The sequence below is a fragment of the Salarias fasciatus genome, chromosome 18, assembly GCF_902148845.1.
Source record: "Salarias fasciatus chromosome 18, fSalaFa1.1, whole genome shotgun sequence".
NCBI lineage: Eukaryota > Metazoa > Chordata > Actinopteri > Blenniiformes > Blenniidae > Salarias > Salarias fasciatus.
In genome coordinates, this window is record NC_043762.1 from 9,045,660 (window position 1) to 9,064,746 (window position 19,087).

At 42.5% G+C, this 19,087-nt stretch overlaps 1 protein-coding gene across 1 annotated transcript; it reads right to left on the reverse strand.

Annotated features, from left to right (window-relative positions):
• Positions 1–3,772: 3,772 nt before the first annotated feature.
• LOC115404900 (SLAM family member 5-like) lies at positions 3,773–6,133 on the reverse strand. The gene is made up of 4 exons (XM_030114258.1): positions 5,901–6,133; positions 5,197–5,508; positions 4,835–5,119; positions 3,773–4,673 (listed from the first exon to the last, which is right to left on the reverse strand). The coding sequence occupies exons 1-4, from the start codon at positions 5,944–5,946 to the stop codon at positions 4,543–4,545; spliced, it is 774 nt and encodes a 257-aa protein (XP_029970118.1). The 5' UTR covers positions 5,947–6,133; the 3' UTR covers positions 3,773–4,542.
• Between the last annotated feature and the right edge of the window lie 12,954 nt (positions 6,134–19,087).

Here is a 19,087-nt window from a genome sequence, read left to right on the forward strand (position 1 = left end):
TAACATCCATCCATCCATCCATCCATCTTCTTCCGCTTATCCAGGACCGGGTCGCGGGGGCAGCAGTCTCAGCAGGGATGCCCGGACCTCCCTGTCCCCAGACACTTCCTCCAGCTCTAAACCAACATCAATTGTGACAATTGTGATTAAAAAACTATGAGCATTTGAATCTAAATACCAGGATGCCTGTTTTTTGTTTGTTTTTATACAAAATCGTCACTGACATGGTATCAATGGAAATATTTTATTAAAGCACACTTTCTTCATTTGATATTTGTTTTTTTTTTACCAGTTGATAAACCGCCTCGGAAACATGACAAGATTTGGATTGCACAACGGCAGCTCACCACTCCCAGAATCTTAGTTTTTTGTTAAATGTCAAATACAAACATTGAAAATGACTCCAGAGAGACTTTGTGTTTTTAAGCTGTAGAGAAAGACACAGGAAAGATCAGTTTAACCACTTAACCAAAGCCTCATGCAGAGGAAGTATAGTTATAGTTTGCAAAGAAAATGCAACGAACCTGCAGTCACTTTCAGCTGTGCTTGTGGAAGTCATGCTTTATATGCGACAGTTGTGTGAAGACTCGGCAAATATGAACTAATCAGGAATAGATAACCTGCAATTTGCCTTGCTTTTTCAAATGTGAAGACAGTGGAACAGGTTGTGTGTGTTTGTGGCTTTGCTGTCTGTGTTTCTGAAGTGGAAAACATACTCATGTTCTCTGTTGAGGTAAATGTTCAAATACTTGCCTTGAAAATGTTTCTAAATTATAATTTAAAGCAGGTCCTGGAATTTATTATGAAACATTAATTCCATTTGAAACAGTAACAGGAAGTCTTGGTGTTCAGTCAACATTGATGCAAAGTGAGTTTTGACCTCTCCTGAACTGTTACCGTTCGCTGCTTTCATCATTTCACTGCAACTCAGAATCCTCATTTTGGAGGTTAGAAGAAGAATTGAGCCAGTTGTCAGAATAAGAGGGGGAGAAAATGGCCTCTGACGAATAAATACTCACGTAAACACATCTTAAAATCATCATGAGTTTAGTAACAAAACACAAATACTTAATTACTTGCTCTTTCTTTAAAACCATGTCCCAAAAAACCAAAGAAAATGATTCTTGTGTTAATTTGAGGCACAAAGATTGTCTCAGTACACAGATGAGCTGTTGTTCACTATCCTGACATTTCGTGACACAACACATTGATCGAATGAATGATGCATGCAGAATATGAGGTGAAAATAACTTTTCCATTGTTTATATTCTAGGTTGAAACTCCAAAAAGTCCAGCTGAGGCTCCAGATACTGATGAGACTTCAGGTCTTTCTCCAGTTTCCACCTACAGTGAGGTGGGGCCTCACAGCGGGTCGTCAGCTGCTGCTGAGACCAACGGCAAGACTGTAATTGAGAGTGTGTATGCACAGGTACAGAAGCATCCTGGACCATGAAAAACCTTCAAAAGATATATGAGATTTTTATGAGTTGAGGGCAAACCACATTAACCCCACATGCACACTTCATGTTCAGTTTTAATGCACCACAGTTGAGGATTTGCAGGGCAGTGGGAGTTTGGCAGCTGGAGGAGTGGATGGACCCCCCCCCCCCTCCAGGTGGGCCCCTCCCCCCTCTGATCTTGCAGGAGACTCAGGAGCTTGTCCTTGCCTCCTCCTGTCCCATGGGTTCAGGAGATTTTGAAAATCTTCCTTCCACCTGAGGATGAGGTTAGAGGATGTCCTTCCTCGCTGAGCACAGCTCAGATCAGGTGAAACAACGACACAGTCGATGTTTGACTTGAGACCAAAGCAGCTCTGCTCCCATGAACACTCACGAGCATCCCTGTGTTCAAGCAGGATGTTTGTTTTGGATGATGCATGTGAAGGACAGAAGTCCAACAACAATTCGCTGCTTGGCTTCAGATCGGTCCGGCCATTCCTCCTCATCACCCCCTCCCTGGTTCTGCAGTCGTTCGCAGAAGTTTTGTATCTGCTGGGAAACATTGATGGTTGTTTTTTTTTTCTTTTTACTGTGCAAGAGTCCATATCAGGAAACTTCTACATCTCAGCCGTTTCTCTTCCTGTATCTAACTTAGAGTATAGAGAAGTGAAGTTGGACATTTGGGGAGGTGGAGCTTGTGTCAGCTTTCCGGAATGTAAGAGAAGTTTAAAACCACTTCCCCTTCACTCTTATCACAGTAACAGAAAGAAACACCGTGTGCTGAAGCTTTCCTACATCTTATCTGATAAAATATGCACTGTGTAGAATATGTTGTTTGAATTTTAACATCCAACATTTCAACACAAAGACAGCATGATTGTTACATTTTGGCCTGGCATTAACAACTGTTAAAAAATGGTGTGAAATATTCTGTAATAACAGTGAGTTAATTTGACAGCAAATGTCTTCAAAAATGTTTTGTCAACTTAGTTTTTTTACATAATTATTTTGGAACTGCTTGTTATTTTTTAGTGAATGTGATTCTGAGTTTTTATTAATTTTTTTCCTGCGTGTTTCTGCAGACGTGTCATGCTGTAGTTATGCAACAGGCTCCGTTATAGAAACAGACGATACAAGGCTTTAACCAATAAGAACACAAGTTTAACAACAACTTATAAATCTAACATTTATCCATCAGGGTCTCTGTGACTGAAACAGATAAAACCTCCACCAACCTTGGAGAAAAGTATTAGTTGAATCAAAACTAATTTTTAGGACGAGGGGACAGAGTTTAACCTGGGTGAGGCTTGAGAATGTGATGGAAATGAAAGCTGCTATGAATGTCCTTTAATATTTCAACTAGAAAATACTTTATCTGTTCCTCTGGTGTCGTGCCGTGGTCCAGTCTCAGGAGTGTATCACTTCTTCATTTGGCCAGTGGTGCTCTGGAGGTTACAGAAATCCATTTGGAGGTTTACAGGTTCAAATGTGGCTTTTTGCTGCTTTTTGAGTTTCATTGACTTTTCATGACACAGTGAGGCCTGATGACTTTACGGAATGATTTCCATCACTGTGGATCGAAGGCAGTGTTGGGGGGCGCATGGGGCGGGGCCAGGTTTCACCTTAGTGTCTCTCTGCTCAGCCGGAGTTGAGGAGAGAAAGAAATAAATAACATCAAACAGTCAAAGTGTTTCCAAACTCAACCAACATGAGTGTATATAGAATGCAGAGGAATTCTTCACTTCGCTCCTCAGGTTTGCTGTTCTTATTGTAGAACTTTCTGTTGCTCCTGTTACTAATTTCTCTTTCAAAATGTGTGAAAGCAATGCTCTTGTTTGTGAAATCTATTTTCATACCGTTATTTAAGTTTTTTTCTGCCAATGCTTCAACTCATTCACAATATTATTTGACACAGTAATAAAAAGGTTCTTTTCCAACCGAGTGTTTTTTTTTCTGATGTAACACCAGAGATCCAAAGCATGAAATCATGACAAACGAGTAACAGTACATTATTTTAGGCTTAAAGGTGCTGTAGGCAGGATTTTGCTAGTCAATGCTAATATTTCTGTGTTTTCTTTGGTTTAAATGTTAGAGTATCCATTGATAATCCTTTAGGGGTGTAGCACAACTGCACTACCGCGAGGGCGCAGCGTCTCCATCTGTCTCTGTTCTGAGCTGAAAAGGAATCTCGACAGCTCCAGGTATCTTTGACCAATCAGAAGAGCCCATGAGGCTCTAACTGTGATTGGTCGAGGGGCCTTCGTTGCACGTTCTTGTGGGAGGGGCTTAACTTGCGTAAGGGCGTGATGTCAGAGAAAACAGGACAGGATTGGCTGTACTGGGTTTCAAATCGCCATCTTGCTAAGATAACCCTAAGCAAGATGGCAGAGATGCAGAATCCTACCTACAGCACCTTTAATTAGGCTTTATTGAAGTCAACAAAGTACAGGAATACATACTTATGAGGTGCATGTTTATTTTACAGGGGGTTTGGTGATTGTGGCTCATGCTGAATTCCACTTTTTTAGATAACAATAAAAAGAAGAAAAAAAAACCTCATACAATCTGATGAATTTTTCCATGAATGGCAACCATTCAGAAGAAAAGCAAACACACTACTACTCTCAGTGTAACATTCTTTGTTTTTCACTGTTTGAACTTTATCTTGGATCCTTTTTTGTTGTTAAATTCCATATTTTCATCATATTCTTCTCTTATTTTGTGTTTAGCTTTTTCACTTTATAATGTCCTTTTCACTGCAGTCACTCCGTAATTTTCCCTGCTGTGGGACGAATAAATGAAATCTGAATCTGAATTTTAGTTTCTCCAAGAGCAAATTCTTTGAACATAATTTTATCCGTTTAGTCAAGACTCAGACATTATCAGTGAAAATGCAAGAATGATCAGTATTAGAAAGAGCACTACTCACAAAGACGTTTCCTTCTTAATAAAGCATTTGCAAAACAAAATTTATATCAAACTAATATTTCCTGAGAAAAAGAAATCATTACTGGAACGGTCCTTTCATCAGTTCTGTGTTCTTCCACTGCAGAAGCGTTGATTGTTAAAGCTGTATGCACAACTGAACAGCAAAGAAAAATGCTTATTTCTGCTTCTTGAGTTTGAGAAAGAGATGCACACTGATGAGAGCAGAGACCATGAGGAAGAGACCGGCAGAGAACACCACTGTCTTCACCTGGCAGAAGGAAATGCCGTCAGAGACGATGTGTGAACCTGTGAAAAAACAGAACAATTGAATGTGTGAGTGACACTACAATACAACCAGAGATGAGACAACAAACAGACAATTCCTATTATTAGATAGATAACATTATATTCAGTCATTTCCTTGATTATCTTTGTTTTTCATCAGAATTAATCATTTTCAGACCTACCAATCAGCTGGGAGCAGACATGTTGAATATCCGTCCTGTCCTCAGTCGAGCTGACCTGGTTTCTGTGTTTACAGATCACTGTAACATCCAGCAGGTAGACTTGCAAACTGGAACTGGAGTTTGTGATCTTTGATTGATTCCCTCCATCCTGATCACATTTTTGATCGATACATCTGAAAGTGCTGCTGATGTGAGAGTCGGCCGTGCTGCAGGTCAGAGTGACGTTACAGGAGTGTGAGCTGTTTGATACAGAGTTCACCTCCAGCTGGACGGGAGACACAACATCTGGAAGGACAGAGAGAAGTGTTAGAAATGTGAAAGCAGATGTTCTTGTTCAGTGTCTGAAATGTAACAAAACTCACCTTGAACTATGATGTTGTGTTGGACTAATGTGGAGTCGCCATCGTCTGTTGTCACTCGTCCAGTATAAACTCTACTGTCTGTCTCTTGTAGGTTCTTCAGTATCACAGAGTATTTCTTTTTTTCAGGGTGATCAATCCTTCCAGTGTAAGCTTTAGAGATTTTTGAATTGCCACCAGGATATAACGTGACTAAAATCGAATTCTCTTTCTCAAGTTTCCATACAAATAAAGAAAAGTCTTCAGGCACATTGTCGACATCCAGAAGTACATCTTTGCCTTTCTGGACGAACACAGGAGGAACACTGGACTGGACTGTAAAACAGGAGATGCCGATTGTGGGTAATTTAAACATGCTCCCAAATATGGAGATACTTAAATTATGTGAATATCATATGGCAAATATCATAGAAGCTTCTGGATAACTTCACGAAGAAGAAATAAATCGCTGCAACAAAATATAAAATTGTTCTGAGTTGCCTATTTGATAATTTTTCCTAAATTCATACTGCTTCAGTCAAATTAACAATTTAAATGTAAAGAATCTGAGGTGTTACTTTTTAGGATCTGCGTGTCTACCTGAGAATGTGAGCACTTTTTCCATTTCAGAACAATAATAACTACAGATCCAACATCACTTGTTATCATTTCTCTCAGGTCAGCAGCATCACTGCTTTGCTTGTAACATTTAAGTATTAAAGTCCTACCTGACTCCACGCCACACCAAAGCACCAGTACCACAGAGAAAATCATTTCACAGAGCAACGCCAGCTCTGCGCTGGGGCAAGAGGTGGCAGAGCCCTCCTCAGCAAATGTCCTGTCCCTTTCAATCAAACTTTTATAAGTTGAGGGAAAAAAACCCCCAGTAAATTATCCAGTAGTAGCTGAAAAATCAGCAGGAAAACCCACGAACCAGATGACAGGTTTGCTCTTTGACTCCAAGCACACCAAGCAGTGCTGTTTGTGTGCATGTTCACACAGGATTTAGCACCCCCCCGCCCCCACCACACACACACACACACACACACACACACACACACATAGCAGAGATGGGGACTCGAACTGTCGTCACACTTAGGTCGCACAGAGAGACTTCAAGCTTGACTTGTATCATGTTGTGAAAATGGACACTTCCCCTTTAAGAAAATGAAGCCTCAGTCTGTTGGGTTCGGCGTTAGCAGGAGTCACTTTGAACAGAATGCATTGTGCAACAGAGTTATCGTTTATTAAATGTTCATTAAACAGTGATAAAAAAAACCCCCAAAGTTGTGAGGACATCACGTTTCTACAACTTGGACTTGTGGTGAAAAGACCTCAGACTCGACTCAGACACATGTTTTGGGACTCGACACAATGTTATTTTCCTATTTTCTTCCTTTTTTTTTTTAATGTTTAAGCCCGACTGTCCCGATATCCAGCAGCTGTATGCACCAGTTCAAGATTTGTAAAAAGTTTCAAAAGCGCTGTGGGGATGCTTGTTTTTCAAACAAAAAGTCACTTATGCCACTATTTGATCACTACCAGTGCACTGTGACATTCAGGAATTTGTTTCAGGGCTGGGCGATATGACCTGAAATTCATATCACAGTATCTCTTGGGCTGAATACCATTTCTCCACTTCGCCCTTCCCCTTGGCCCTTCCCTTCGTTTTGCGCGTTCACGTGGAGGGGTGGGATTGTCCCAGTTGTCATTATGACGTAGGGGTAGGGCCAAGAAGGAGGGCCAGTCACCGCTCCAAAAGGAGATTCCTGAGAGGCACACATCAAACGAAGGGGTATGATCCAGTGACGGCCGATGGCGAGGGGCGCTTGTTCTGTCAGCCTCGACCAGGGGTGTCAAACATACGGCCCGCGGGCCGGAACGGGCCCCCAAGAAGGTTTGATCAGGCCCGCAGGATAATTTGAAAGTGAAAAAAATACATAAAAGACATGGATTTAATTTTTTTAATTAGCTGCAATTCATGGACTATCCGCTAGGGGGCACACTGTTTTGATCAGACCGAACACGAGTGATGGGAATTCCGGCTCTTTTTAGAGAACCAGCTCTTTCGGCTCGGCTCACCACAAAGAGCCGGCTCTTTCGGCTCCCAAACGGCTCTTCAGATTTTTTTTTGTTGCTTTAATCTTTATATTACCAATAATAATGTAACGTTATGCACAAAATGAATTAACAATTAATAAAAACAAAATGTATTATCCTTCTATATTATAATAGCTTTTATTTTTTCACTCTACAGTGAACTTCAAACTAATTTAAACTTTTAACTTTTTTATACTAAGCAACTTTAAAGTCAAGCAACACATAATCCCTGAAAAACACACAACACAACAAAATGTAAATTACAAATATTTACTTCTCAGTGCAACAACAAATAAACTATGAAATACAAGAATAAACTTTTAGCTTTTTTATACGTAACCAATTTAAAGTGAAACACAGGATCCCCGAAAAACACACGAAATATAAATTAAAATATTTACAGATCTACAAAAAATAAATTATAAAATACAAAACAATTTTAGCTTTTTATGCACTCAACAAATTTAAAGTCAAACAACAATACAGAATCTCTGAAAAAACTGCAATACAACAAAATCTAAATTGAAAATATTAACTCCAGTGCTATAAATAAACTATAAAATACAAGAACTTTTAACTATTTGCAATTCAACTTTTAACCAATTTAGACTGAAACAACACAGAACCCCTGAAAAACACGTGTTGTGGAAATTCTATTAATAAATGCACCAACGATGAGTTCCTTATTGGTTCCTTTATTTCCAGTTGCAACAGGAGAGAAGTCACCACTGCTCAGTCAGTGTGAGTTCTGAAGTTCTGAGACACAGACTGATATTTATACCCCGCCCTGAACCCCTGTGGCCAGGGGCAGACATGTTAATGTCATTAACATGTCTTAGAGGCTGCCCTGAGATAGGAAGGGACACATATTTAACATATGAAGTGACAAAGGAACAAACTCCAACCACCCAACCTACTTCAACCCCCTGTGGCTGCCGATGCATCAGAGAAGAACAGCATACAGACCACAGATACCATTTGGAGATTACACCCGGTCAGGGGGAGACACATCTGCTTAAAATGCAACAGGGCAAACAGGAAAGAACCCCCATTTGGGTTTCTTGGTGTCAGGAGTCCAAGGGGGCCGTCTGCTAAGGAGTCTACTTAAAGTTGATAACCATCACTTGCATCAAATACATAAAATTTCCATTACAGTTTCCCCCTTTTGATTAAATCAAATACATTTCAATCATCATTATTGAATGGAAAATTTTACTCAAACATATGCAACTTTAAATCTTCAGCAGCAGCATAGTCAGGGTTCTACCACAGTTCCTCAATAAGAGCGCAAAACCCCTCCTTTCTTGACAAGAAGGAAATTCAAAGCCGCTCTGTTCCGCAGGCTCATGACACGCATGGTTTTCTGTTCGTCTGTGAGAGTCAAAACGATACAGCTGGAATTACGAAGTTCTCGTGCTCCTGTGTGGACTGTTTTCCCCCATCGGTTGTCCTGAGGTCCCACGAGGTCTGCCATGTGTCTGTGCTGAGGTGAAGGTGCTGTTGTCGTATGAGGCAACAGCTTCATCAGGAACAGGAACATCTTCATCGTTGCCTCGTGGAGAGTGGACTACCTCACACGGGAGATGATCTCAGGGATTATTCTGCCCTGTGGCTGGGAGATCAACTTAACAGCAGTGTTGGCTTGTCTTCCAATGTTTCCTTCAGCAGTCCTTTACCAGGACCCGATCTCCTGGTTTCAGCTGATGACGAAGTCCTTCAGCAGGGCGAGGGAGAGCTTCTTTCACTGTCTGTCGGTCATGGAGACTCTGTCTTCTCGGAGTTGCATCCTCCAGTGTCTGTCGAGTGGCAGCTGCTTCCTCCTGGGTTGACCTCTTGTTCTGTGCCTTCAAAGGATGATCTGGAACTCTTTCCATGCACATCCTGTGACCGTCTGTCCCCATTGGAGATGAAGCGTTGTTGAACTGCAGTCATGGCATCTGAAAGGAAGAAGAGAAACAGAGACAGACCATCCTACCCTAACTTTGAACTAACCCAAATCTTTAAACACATAAACACAATTATTCGTTTAATCTAATGTTCCCTGACATAACATGACCATTAAAAATTCTTTGAAAACCTAGAAGTCAGTTACTGCTTCATTGTAAAAACCTTGACTCATTAGTTTCAACCTGAACCTTCGTTGATGCTAAATCACCATTGCAAATTGCCAAATTAATCCTTGACCTTGTATAACCTAAAGAAGTCCTAAAGCATAATGCAAGAATTTAGTGTCAAATTCAACATTATATCCCAGATAAAATGTTAGAATTGATCAGCCAATTTCTTCCCTCTGACATGCTGGAACTTCTGAAATGAGAGAAAACAAAGTTAGGCAATAATTCCATCATCCATATTCATCATATGATGGTATTGATGGAGGTGTTGGGTTCCAGGATCTCTGTCACCTGTTGGAAAAACTGTGAGTCTGGTTTAGAGTTAGTGGATTATTTCTGTTAGTTTAAGTGTTAGTCATATCATGCTTGAGACATGCCAGTTCAGTTAGAAACAAGCAAACAAACAACAAACAAACAAAACATTTAACATCCTATCAGGAGCTGATTGAACATCCCTCCATAAAGCTGGATGCTGAGCGGAGCGCATCACAGCAGCACATACACCCATTTGGTGAGTGTGTCAACCCCCACCATGTGATAGTTCTTCCCATCCACAGGGGTCAGTTCATCAGATGATCAAAGGAAAGTCTGGTGAGGATGAGGATGAGCAGCTCTCCACAGGCTCGACCCGGCCTGCATTGTGAGCAGCACACCCCAAACATTTTTTACAACGCTGTTCCACGACTATTCCACGAGAATCCTTTAGTGGACTGCAGTGATGTAATCTGTTGAACCGTTCCCCCTTTTTGACACATGGTCAGAACCAGGTGCAACTCTGCAGTTTGATCAGAGCAGTGAGCAGGGAGGGAACCAGAGGTCAAAGTTTCATAATCTGAACAGACAGTGAACCCAACCCGGTTCTTCCTCTGCCTCGAGGGTCCATGGAACCGGTTCCCCAGCTGCGAAAATGCGACTGTAGATATCTCTGTTTAGAGGACACTTGTGACTTTACCCAAAGAGATGCTGCAACAATGTCAGGGTGTCAACTTGACACTAGGCCTCTGTAGGTGAGCAGACCAGAAGATCATCTACATACTGCAAGAGGAAGAGCAAAAGATAAGAGAGGAGGACACGCAGCACTGAATTGTAAATAACCTTGCCACAGCCATGTGAAGGTGTTGGTTTCCCTTGGAATTCAAATGCAAACCAGCACATCTGGGTGAGCTGGGGCAGAGAAGAATGCATTTGAAAAGGTCCACCACAGAGAAGAACGCTGCTGTTGGTTCTCTTGCTCTGTGTCCTGACCTCCTGCAGTGTGAAAAACGCATCTCTGCAGACTTAAACTCCAAATTAATTTAAAATTACTGAATGTGCTGTGCAACCACCGTCTACATAAAATCTCAGCACTGGTCAAAAATTAAGGTCTTAAGATTATTGATCACAAAAAACTTTTACACATCACAGAAAAGTTGACCAGAAAATGTTAATTCTCCCCCTTTAAACTGGTGTTTCCTCATCATGCAAGCACCAGTTTAAAATATATCTGTGATCAATGGTGGCATTTAAAAACAGTTGACTTGTAACAGAATGATTTTTCACCATGAAAATACCATTCTACTGCATTCTCTTCATATCACTTACTCTTCTCGTTCTTTACACTTTCCCTTCACCATCTTATCACTTTCATCATCTCCTCCTCTTAACCTGCTTTTCTCTGACTACAAATCTGTATTTTACCTGATTTCTTTTTTCCATTTAAACTTTATATTTTCCCAAACTCTACCTTTTGGGAAAAAGGCACTTCATTTAACTGGAACCTTCCACTTTGCTGCAAAGCAGCCACACATTCAGTAATCCTTCTAGTCTACATGAACCCATCATGCTCTTCTCTCACTTGCAGTATCACATCAACCATGCTCTCATGACGATTTGCCGACAGTGCCGGACTTACAAATGAGCCACTGAATAATTATTTGCCCAAAACATAAAACATAAACCATACACATATTTCAGACCTCACCATGTACTCACTCACATCCAAGACACTTCCTGGATGTGGAAAATCACACCTTTCTTCCAAAACCCAAACTACACCCCACAGATTGAAACTGGTGCAGTAGGTGTCCACTGAGTACAAAGCCAGAGCTCTAACACACCAAAAAGATCAACACCATGTATTCAAGGCCTTCAGATCACTCAAACTTCCACATTCATACTCAAAACATCGATGTTTTTTCCACTGAATACTTTCACACTCACACAGGTACATTTGGGTTTCCCGTAAAAACAACTAATTTAGATTATTTAAAAGTTTCTAATTTTTCATTTTGGTATATTTTGAAGTCAATTTATTACAGTTCAGAGTCGGCCTGACTTTCCCAACTCTCCCCACAGCCTCTGCAGCAGCTGTGGGCAGGGATTGTGAAACTGCCCCTCCTCTTTCTTAAAATCCTATTTCGCTTCCATTCTTATTGTCTATTTGCAGTTTACTCTTCTTTTTTTTTTCTCTCTCTTGTTAAGTTTATTGATTTTGTTTTTATTTTCTTTAGAGCTTGAAAATATACTAACACGTCAGCTGCACAGTGCGCTGGGCAGGAAAGACATTTGAAGCAAAGATCCTTCACCCCCCCCTCACAGAGTGAACTGTGAAGGAGTGAGGGAGACCACAGTCCCACACCAAGTGTGAAACATCAAGTTTGTCATTTTGTCATGTGTCTCTCTGAACAGCTGTTTTTCATAACTTTCATCTAGACCACCATAGCAGGAACAGGACGTACAGTGCAAATCTGCTGCTTCCATATCAACTAAGGAAGACACCACTCGATCATAAATCTTTTCACCCAATGCAAATTAGTTGGTTGTTGACCAAGTCTACACTGATACACACAGCTGGGTGTCAGTGGACAATCTTTCACCATTGTGAATTTGCTCATATTGTCCTCCACAGGGACAACTGGGGCCCAGCCCCTCAGGTCCTGACACAACCGCGAGCCTGAGTTTACTATTAGATCTCTACCCAGTAGATTGATTGGGCATAATTTTGATAGAAGAAATTTGTGAGTGAACTGTGGTCCTGGAGAGGGTGAACAGGCTACTGGTGCTGTAAACCACTCTCTCTGCTGATGCTCAGATATGGCTGGAGTTTATGGAATCCTCACTCAGTCTTAGACCTGGAGTGAGGAAGCCATGCTGTATGACTGAATGGGTGGCTCCTCTGTCCACCACAACTACAATGTGACTTCTTGTATCGCTAAGTGTCTATATATGCACGTGTGTGATGTCTCGCATATGCTTGTGTGTCTGTCATGTCTCACTTCCCTTTTCTGTCGCTGTTGAAATCTCATCAGTGGAATCCACGATCCTGGAGTCGCCTCCCCCCTCTCACACCATCAGTCTGCTTGCTCTTGGTTGTTATCCTGGTGGCGAAACTGTCCCATGGAACTTTCTCTGGCCCAATGTCCATGTTGTCCACACACGAATCAGCAACCAAAATCCCTTCTGTGTTGACCTCCTCGTCCACAACCTCTTTCGCGGCCACATCTTCTCTGATTTCCTTGGACAGGTGCAGATCCGGAGCACATGGTTAGAGCCGCCTTATGAAGTGCAGCATCTCACTTGGCAGTTTGTGCAGCGGCCTTTTCCCTGAGCCTGTGTCGGGCATGGCTGCAGAGCCTCCTCAGCAGAGACGGATCTCAGGTCTCAGTCTCATGTAGAGGTGGCTCACATGAGCTGCTGTGTTGGAAGACAGTCCATCCATGATTGTAGCACACAGAAGCCTTTCCCAGGAACCCGCGTCGTTCCCCAGTGTTGTAGGACACTGCAGACCAGAGTGAGACTGAAGATGTCTTCTGCACGATGCATGAAATTCTCCACCATTTTCTGAGGGCCCTGCTTCAAGGTTCTCAGGGCTGTAAAGGCCATGCGATGTGAGGCATTGTCTGCATGGTCCCAGTCCAGGTCTCTCATGTGGCTCCATCTCCTGCTGGGTTGCCTGCTGAGGGTGACGGTGCCTGGTGTTGCTGCTGGTGGCGAGGGCTTTTCTCATCTCTGCTCCAGTGGGTCTGAATTCTTTGCAGAATGCTTGAAACTCCTGTCCAAATGCCTGTCCATTTTCTATAATGGTGGACTCTGCCCCCCGATGGGATCTGGTGGACACAGAACGCTGCCGTTGGTGAGTGTGTGGCAGAGGTCTCACAGGACTGCGACCTCGACATCTGCTCGCAGCAGAATCTGAATCAGCGTTTCCTCTGGCTTGATCGTCTGCCGGTGCTGATGGCGGTGGCGAGGGGGATGCGAGTCCAGGTCAGGGTCCACTTTCAGCGCAGTTAGTGCCTGTATAGCAGGAGCAAAAGGCCAAGAAAGTGAAGCACCACTGTGTGTATTAATGTACGGCGGGGGCCGTGTGAGACGGCTTGAAAGTTGTTTCCTTTCTGTTTCCTACATCTAAACTCACATCCAAATCTCCTGCCATTTTACACTTAGTTGCTTTCTTATCTTCTCTTTTTTTTTTTTTTCTTAAGTTTTCTGGTTCACACTCAAACTCAAACTTCCCCCTTTGGGGAGGCCAAACTTCTCACACCATTCTCTCACTCACTTCACACACTTGGGCCCATATTTCTTAGACATGTCATTACATATCGGACTGTCTGGAGGACTTTCTACTTTAACAGATCTGTTACCCATCCTCAGTTGGAACGTCTTCCACTGGCCTTTGCCTTCGTGACCCCGTCACAGGGTGCAATAGTGCTAAAAACCCCCTTCCCTTAATGTAACCCAGTTACTGTGGCCCTGCCACTTAAGGAAATGTTCTTTGTGACCCAGGCACTGTGGTCCTGCCACTTAGATATCTGGTCACTGTGGCCCAGCCACTTAGATAGGAAATGCTCTAGGTGGTCCAGCCACCCTTCCTATCTCAGTCCCCCAAACAACCCGATATGAAAGGAACTCACCGGGTGCCTGATGAATTTCCTCTGAGGAGAAAAAAAAATCTGTTCATGGATCCTATCGGTGTCCCGGACGGTGGGCTCAGACCCAGTCCCCTTCTGGTCCAGCAAATGCAGTGGGGGCTGCAGTAATTTGTCTGCAGGATGATCAGTCACCAGGTCGTCGTCCTCCGCCGGGGTTCACTCGTAGGATCCTGCCGACAACGCCAAACTGTTGTGGAAATTCTATTAATAAATGCACCAACGATGAGTTCCTTATTGGTTCCTTTATTTCCAGTTGCAACAGGAGAGAAGTCACCACTGCTCAGTCAGTGTGAGTTCTGAAGTTCTGAGACACAGACTGATATTTATACCCCGCCCTGAACCCCTGTGGCCAGGGGCAGACATGTTAATGTCATTAACATGTCTTAGAGGCTGCCCTGAGATAGGAAGGGACACATATTTAACATATGAAGTGACAAAGGAACAAACTCCAACCACCCAACCTACTTCAACCCCCTGTGGCTGCCGATGCATCAGAGAAGAACAGCATACAGACCACAGATACCATTTGGAGATTACACCCGGTCAGGGGGAGACACATCTGCTTAAAATGCAACAGGGCAAACAGGAAAGAACCCCCATTTGGGTTTCTTGGTGTCAGGAGTCCAAGGGGGCCGTCTGCTAAGGAGTCTACTTAAAGTTGATAACCATCACTTGCATCAAATACATAAAATTTCCATTACACACGCAAAAAATATAAATTAAAATGTGTAAAACAAAAAGAAAAAGATCAGCAGTCTTTACTGAAGTTCGGCATTTAGAAACTCCAAGTGCCTCAGCTTTGAGGGACTGATTCGGCTTCTTCTGTCAGTGATTATCTGACCTGCTTTCGAGTAGATTCTTTCAGAGGGGACTGACGTTGCAACAATGCACAGTCTCCGTGTCATCACATGTGTGAGGCGTGGGTAGACTGAAGACTTGCTTTCCTACCAGCTTAGTGGGTCAGCACTTCTCGGGAAAAGGGGCTCCTCAAGGGAGGATCTCACCTCCACCATTTAATCTGCTGAAGGATTCCTTCTTGTAGAGTCCCCAGTTACTCGTTCTTCGAAGAACCTCCAAACAGCAGATTCTTGTGGCCTCTCTAGCTCATCTTCTCGTCCCTCTTGGCCCCTTGGCAGTGGAGTTGGCTGGCTGAACCTTGCTGCTGCAGTAGTTATTCTCTGAATACCTTCATCAAATGCTTTAGTGTCATTGAAGGCCAGCTTCTTGAATCGCGGATCAAGAATGGTGGTTTCTGACAGAACAGTGTTGTATTCCATTCGATGGAACTTTCTGTCCATGGTTGCACAGAGAGTATCCACAAGCTCTTTCACATTTGCTGTGGTTACGCTGGTCTGGTTCTCAGCTGTCACTCTCTGCAGACCCCTGCACAGGATTAACATTTTGGAGGCTATAACATAGCTGAAAAAGAATAAATGGGTGTTAATATTATGCTCTGTTTTATTTGGAGGTGTATATCATTATCTATGGTGATGTCTAATATACTTCTTATTCCAATAATTCCACAACAACACCAAATAATAATAATAATAATAATAATAATAATAATAATAATAATAATGTGATAACATCTGTATACTGCACCTGAGAGACAGATATGATATTATATGTCAAACCGCAAGATTTATGGCCCCCCAATAAACCGTTTCCCCTCGCCATTTGTGCACCATTTGTCCACTGCGCATTTGTCCACCCCCCCCCCCCCCCCCCCCCCCAAAAAAAAAAAAAACTTCCTTCCTTCTGAGGTCTTTTGAAGTTTTTACGACGGGTTAGGTGTTGACACATCTGAAGGGATGAGTAGGAGCCAGACAGACGGTTAGAGGGGGGTGAATTTATATTGTACCTAGAGATGGTGGAGAAACGTGTCATGAAGAGGTTATATTACAAGCCGAGTCATCCTGGTAGTTTCGGTGGGGTAGAGCGGCTTCATAAAGCGGTTCAAGATGAGACGGGAAAGAAAGTCAGGGTGGAAGATGTGAAAGACTTTTTATCATCTCAAGTAGGGCTGTCGCGGTAAACCGGTATTGACGATAATCGTGGTATTAAAAAAATGAAATTTCAATATCGTGTTCAAAATGCGCCTATGATAATATCGTAAAGAGGACCTACTGCCACTTGAAACGTGTTGAAGTGTATTTTCAAAATCCGCTCCTGTTCTTCCGCCCTGCCTCGTCTCCCTCCTGCAGCACCCCAGCGTCTCCCCCTCCCCTCGCATATAAACACAGCAGGAGCAGCGGTAGCGGCATGGCTCCTAGCTAGCGTCGCTCCCAGTTAGCGAGCGTCCCGAGTGAACTAAACATGTCGGCGGTGGCCGACAACGACAGCGAGACGCTCTATCCTCACCCGAAAAAAGTGTGTTTAGCAACAAGGACTGCACGTTGAAGCTAGCCGGGTAATAGTGGGGCCCCATTAGGTAGGTTCAAGACGTGTCATTGTAATGTGTCCGGGGGGTTTCAAGTTGTGTCGCTGATATCCGCCATCTTCTCCGCCGGCCCCCTTCTAGCAACTAACCAGTGAGTACTCGGAAAAGGGCCCCATGCGAGGGATTTTCGACACGTTGTCGTTGCAGCGTCTAGTGTAGCGCCTTAAATTTGTCATTGAAATTGACTGATGTCAGCCGTCCCTCGGGGCCCCCTTCAGCTCGGGACCCTAGCCAGTAGCGGCGCCTCTGGCTGGAGAGAAGCAGCTGCTGCTCATTCCGCCTCCGATTTAAACAAACAAACAAACAAACAAAAATTCTGGGCAGTGTGGTGGTGGTACAGGATTTCACCCCAAAAGGGCCCGTGGGTTTTCATAACCCACCAACCCGACGTAAATGACGCCTCTGCTGTGGATCCTCTGTTAATCAGTTCATCAGATTTTAATTAGTTGAGTGTAACTACACTTTTGGTTTGCAGTTGTACAGTTACTGTTCTCATATTGTTTCAACACATCATTTGACAGGTATTCTCAATTTAATTCATCTGGGAAAAGAAAGAAAACAAACAAAAATAAAATTAAAGATGAATCTGAATGTTTGTACCATTATTAGTTACATTTTTGCTGATATCGTGATAATATCGTTATCGTGATATTTTTTGCCCATGATAATCGTGAAGAGAAAATTTGATATCGTGACAGCCCTAATCTCAAGACACCTATACTCTGCATAAACCGGCTGGGATACATTTTCCAAGGAACAGAGTTTTTGTTACAAGACCTCTACAACAATTTCAGGCAGACCTTTGCGATATGCGCGCGTTAGCGGACGAAAATGATGGGTATAGTTATTTACTCACGGTCATCGATGTGTTTTCCAAATTAGCGTACGTGCGAGCTTTGAGAAAGAAGACTGCGGCTGAGGTGGTGTCTGCCTTTGAATCCGTCTTTCGCGAGAGCCAGACGCCTGAAAACTACAGACTGATGCGGGAAGAGAATTTTTCAACAAAAGTTTTAAGATTCTGATGAGGAAACACAACATCATACATTTTGCTACAGCTAGTGATCTAAAAGCCTGCGTGGTTGAAAGATTTAACCGAACGTTAAAGACCAGAATGTGGAGATATTTCACTGCTAAGAACACTAGACGGTACGTGGAAGTCCTACCAGACTTAGTAAAAAGCTATAATAACACTTACCACAGCAGTATAAAAATGCGCCCGGCTGATGTGACTAAGTGTTTCACAATCTGTACGGTACGCCTACACCACGAGACAAGAGAAAAAAAATTAAAGGTAGGATTTAAGGTGGGCGATGTTGTCAGAATATTCAAGTTGCGAGGGGTCTTCGATAAAAAAAAAATAGAGTTTCACGGATGAAGTATTGGCAGTGTCAGAATGCATTCTGCGTACTCCGACGGTATACAAACTCAAAGATTATGACGGCAAAGTGATCGAAGGTTCATTCTGTGAGCCGGAGCTGCAGAAAGTGAAAAAAGACTCATTAACATTTTTCAATCATACAATTTTCAAACAGTCTGTTAGATATTACATTTACGACAAACAGATACGTCTGGATGTCTGTAGCACTTTAGGTGGTTGTATGACCTTTCTAAAGCTCTCCAGAGGTGAACCTAAAATTATGATCCAAACAAAAAACTCAGGTTTCATCTTAACATAGAAAGCAAATACTCAAAAGTGTTTCTATTTGTGACCTGAAGATAACCAAATTTGCTCCTAACTTGAAATTTTAAGTTACAGCTCTCAAAACTTTGAAACATGTCGTGTCCTTTGTGATGAGCATCATGAAATTTTCTCAAAAGAAGGGAAGGTTTTTAAAAAGTGTATAAAATACAAAAAGTATAAATGAATAGTAAAATCATTCAAAGACATAGTCTCATTCTAAAATATTCAAAATAAAGCCACACAAAGTTAATCAGGAAGCGTAGACACGCGCTTGAATAAAAAACAGAATAACTGGTTGATAATTTTCACAAACTCAAATTCAATTTTCTGTATAAGAGACAATAATGATGATGTTGTCGATGTACACCAAACAAAACCGAGTCACCAGGTCATGTCAGCTTTGAAAGCTGCTGTCTCACAGCTGCAGCGTAGATGGTTGGACTGTCCGAAAAAAAACAAACAACGTTAATCTTGTAAAGCGATATTGTTGGTCACAGAAGGTGAAACTTAACAAATCCAATGTATTCCTGTGTACAGCAGAATACAAATACACAACTGTGTACCGTTTCGCTCTGGCTGCTATTGATACTAAGATAGCATTAACATCTGGTACAACCGGAGTTAAAGGAATGACGCTGCAATTTATTTATTTTTCCCCCTCGGATCCTGTGCA

What these genes read in the sequence shown, in the direction of transcription:
- LOC115404900 (XM_030114258.1), bottom strand. Translation starts at nt 5,946, where the DNA reads ATGATTTTCTCTGTGGTACTGGTGCTTTGGTGTGGCGTGGAGTCAG. An exon ending in TTGGTGTGGCGTGGAGTCAG is followed by an intron (nt 5,509 to 5,900) that starts GTAGGACTTTAA and finishes CCTGTTTTACAG; the next exon opens with TCCAGTCCAGTGTTCCTCCT. An exon ending in ACACAACATCATAGTTCAAG is followed by an intron (nt 5,120 to 5,196) that starts GTGAGTTTTGTT and finishes CTGTCCTTCCAG; the next exon opens with ATGTTGTGTCTCCCGTCCAG.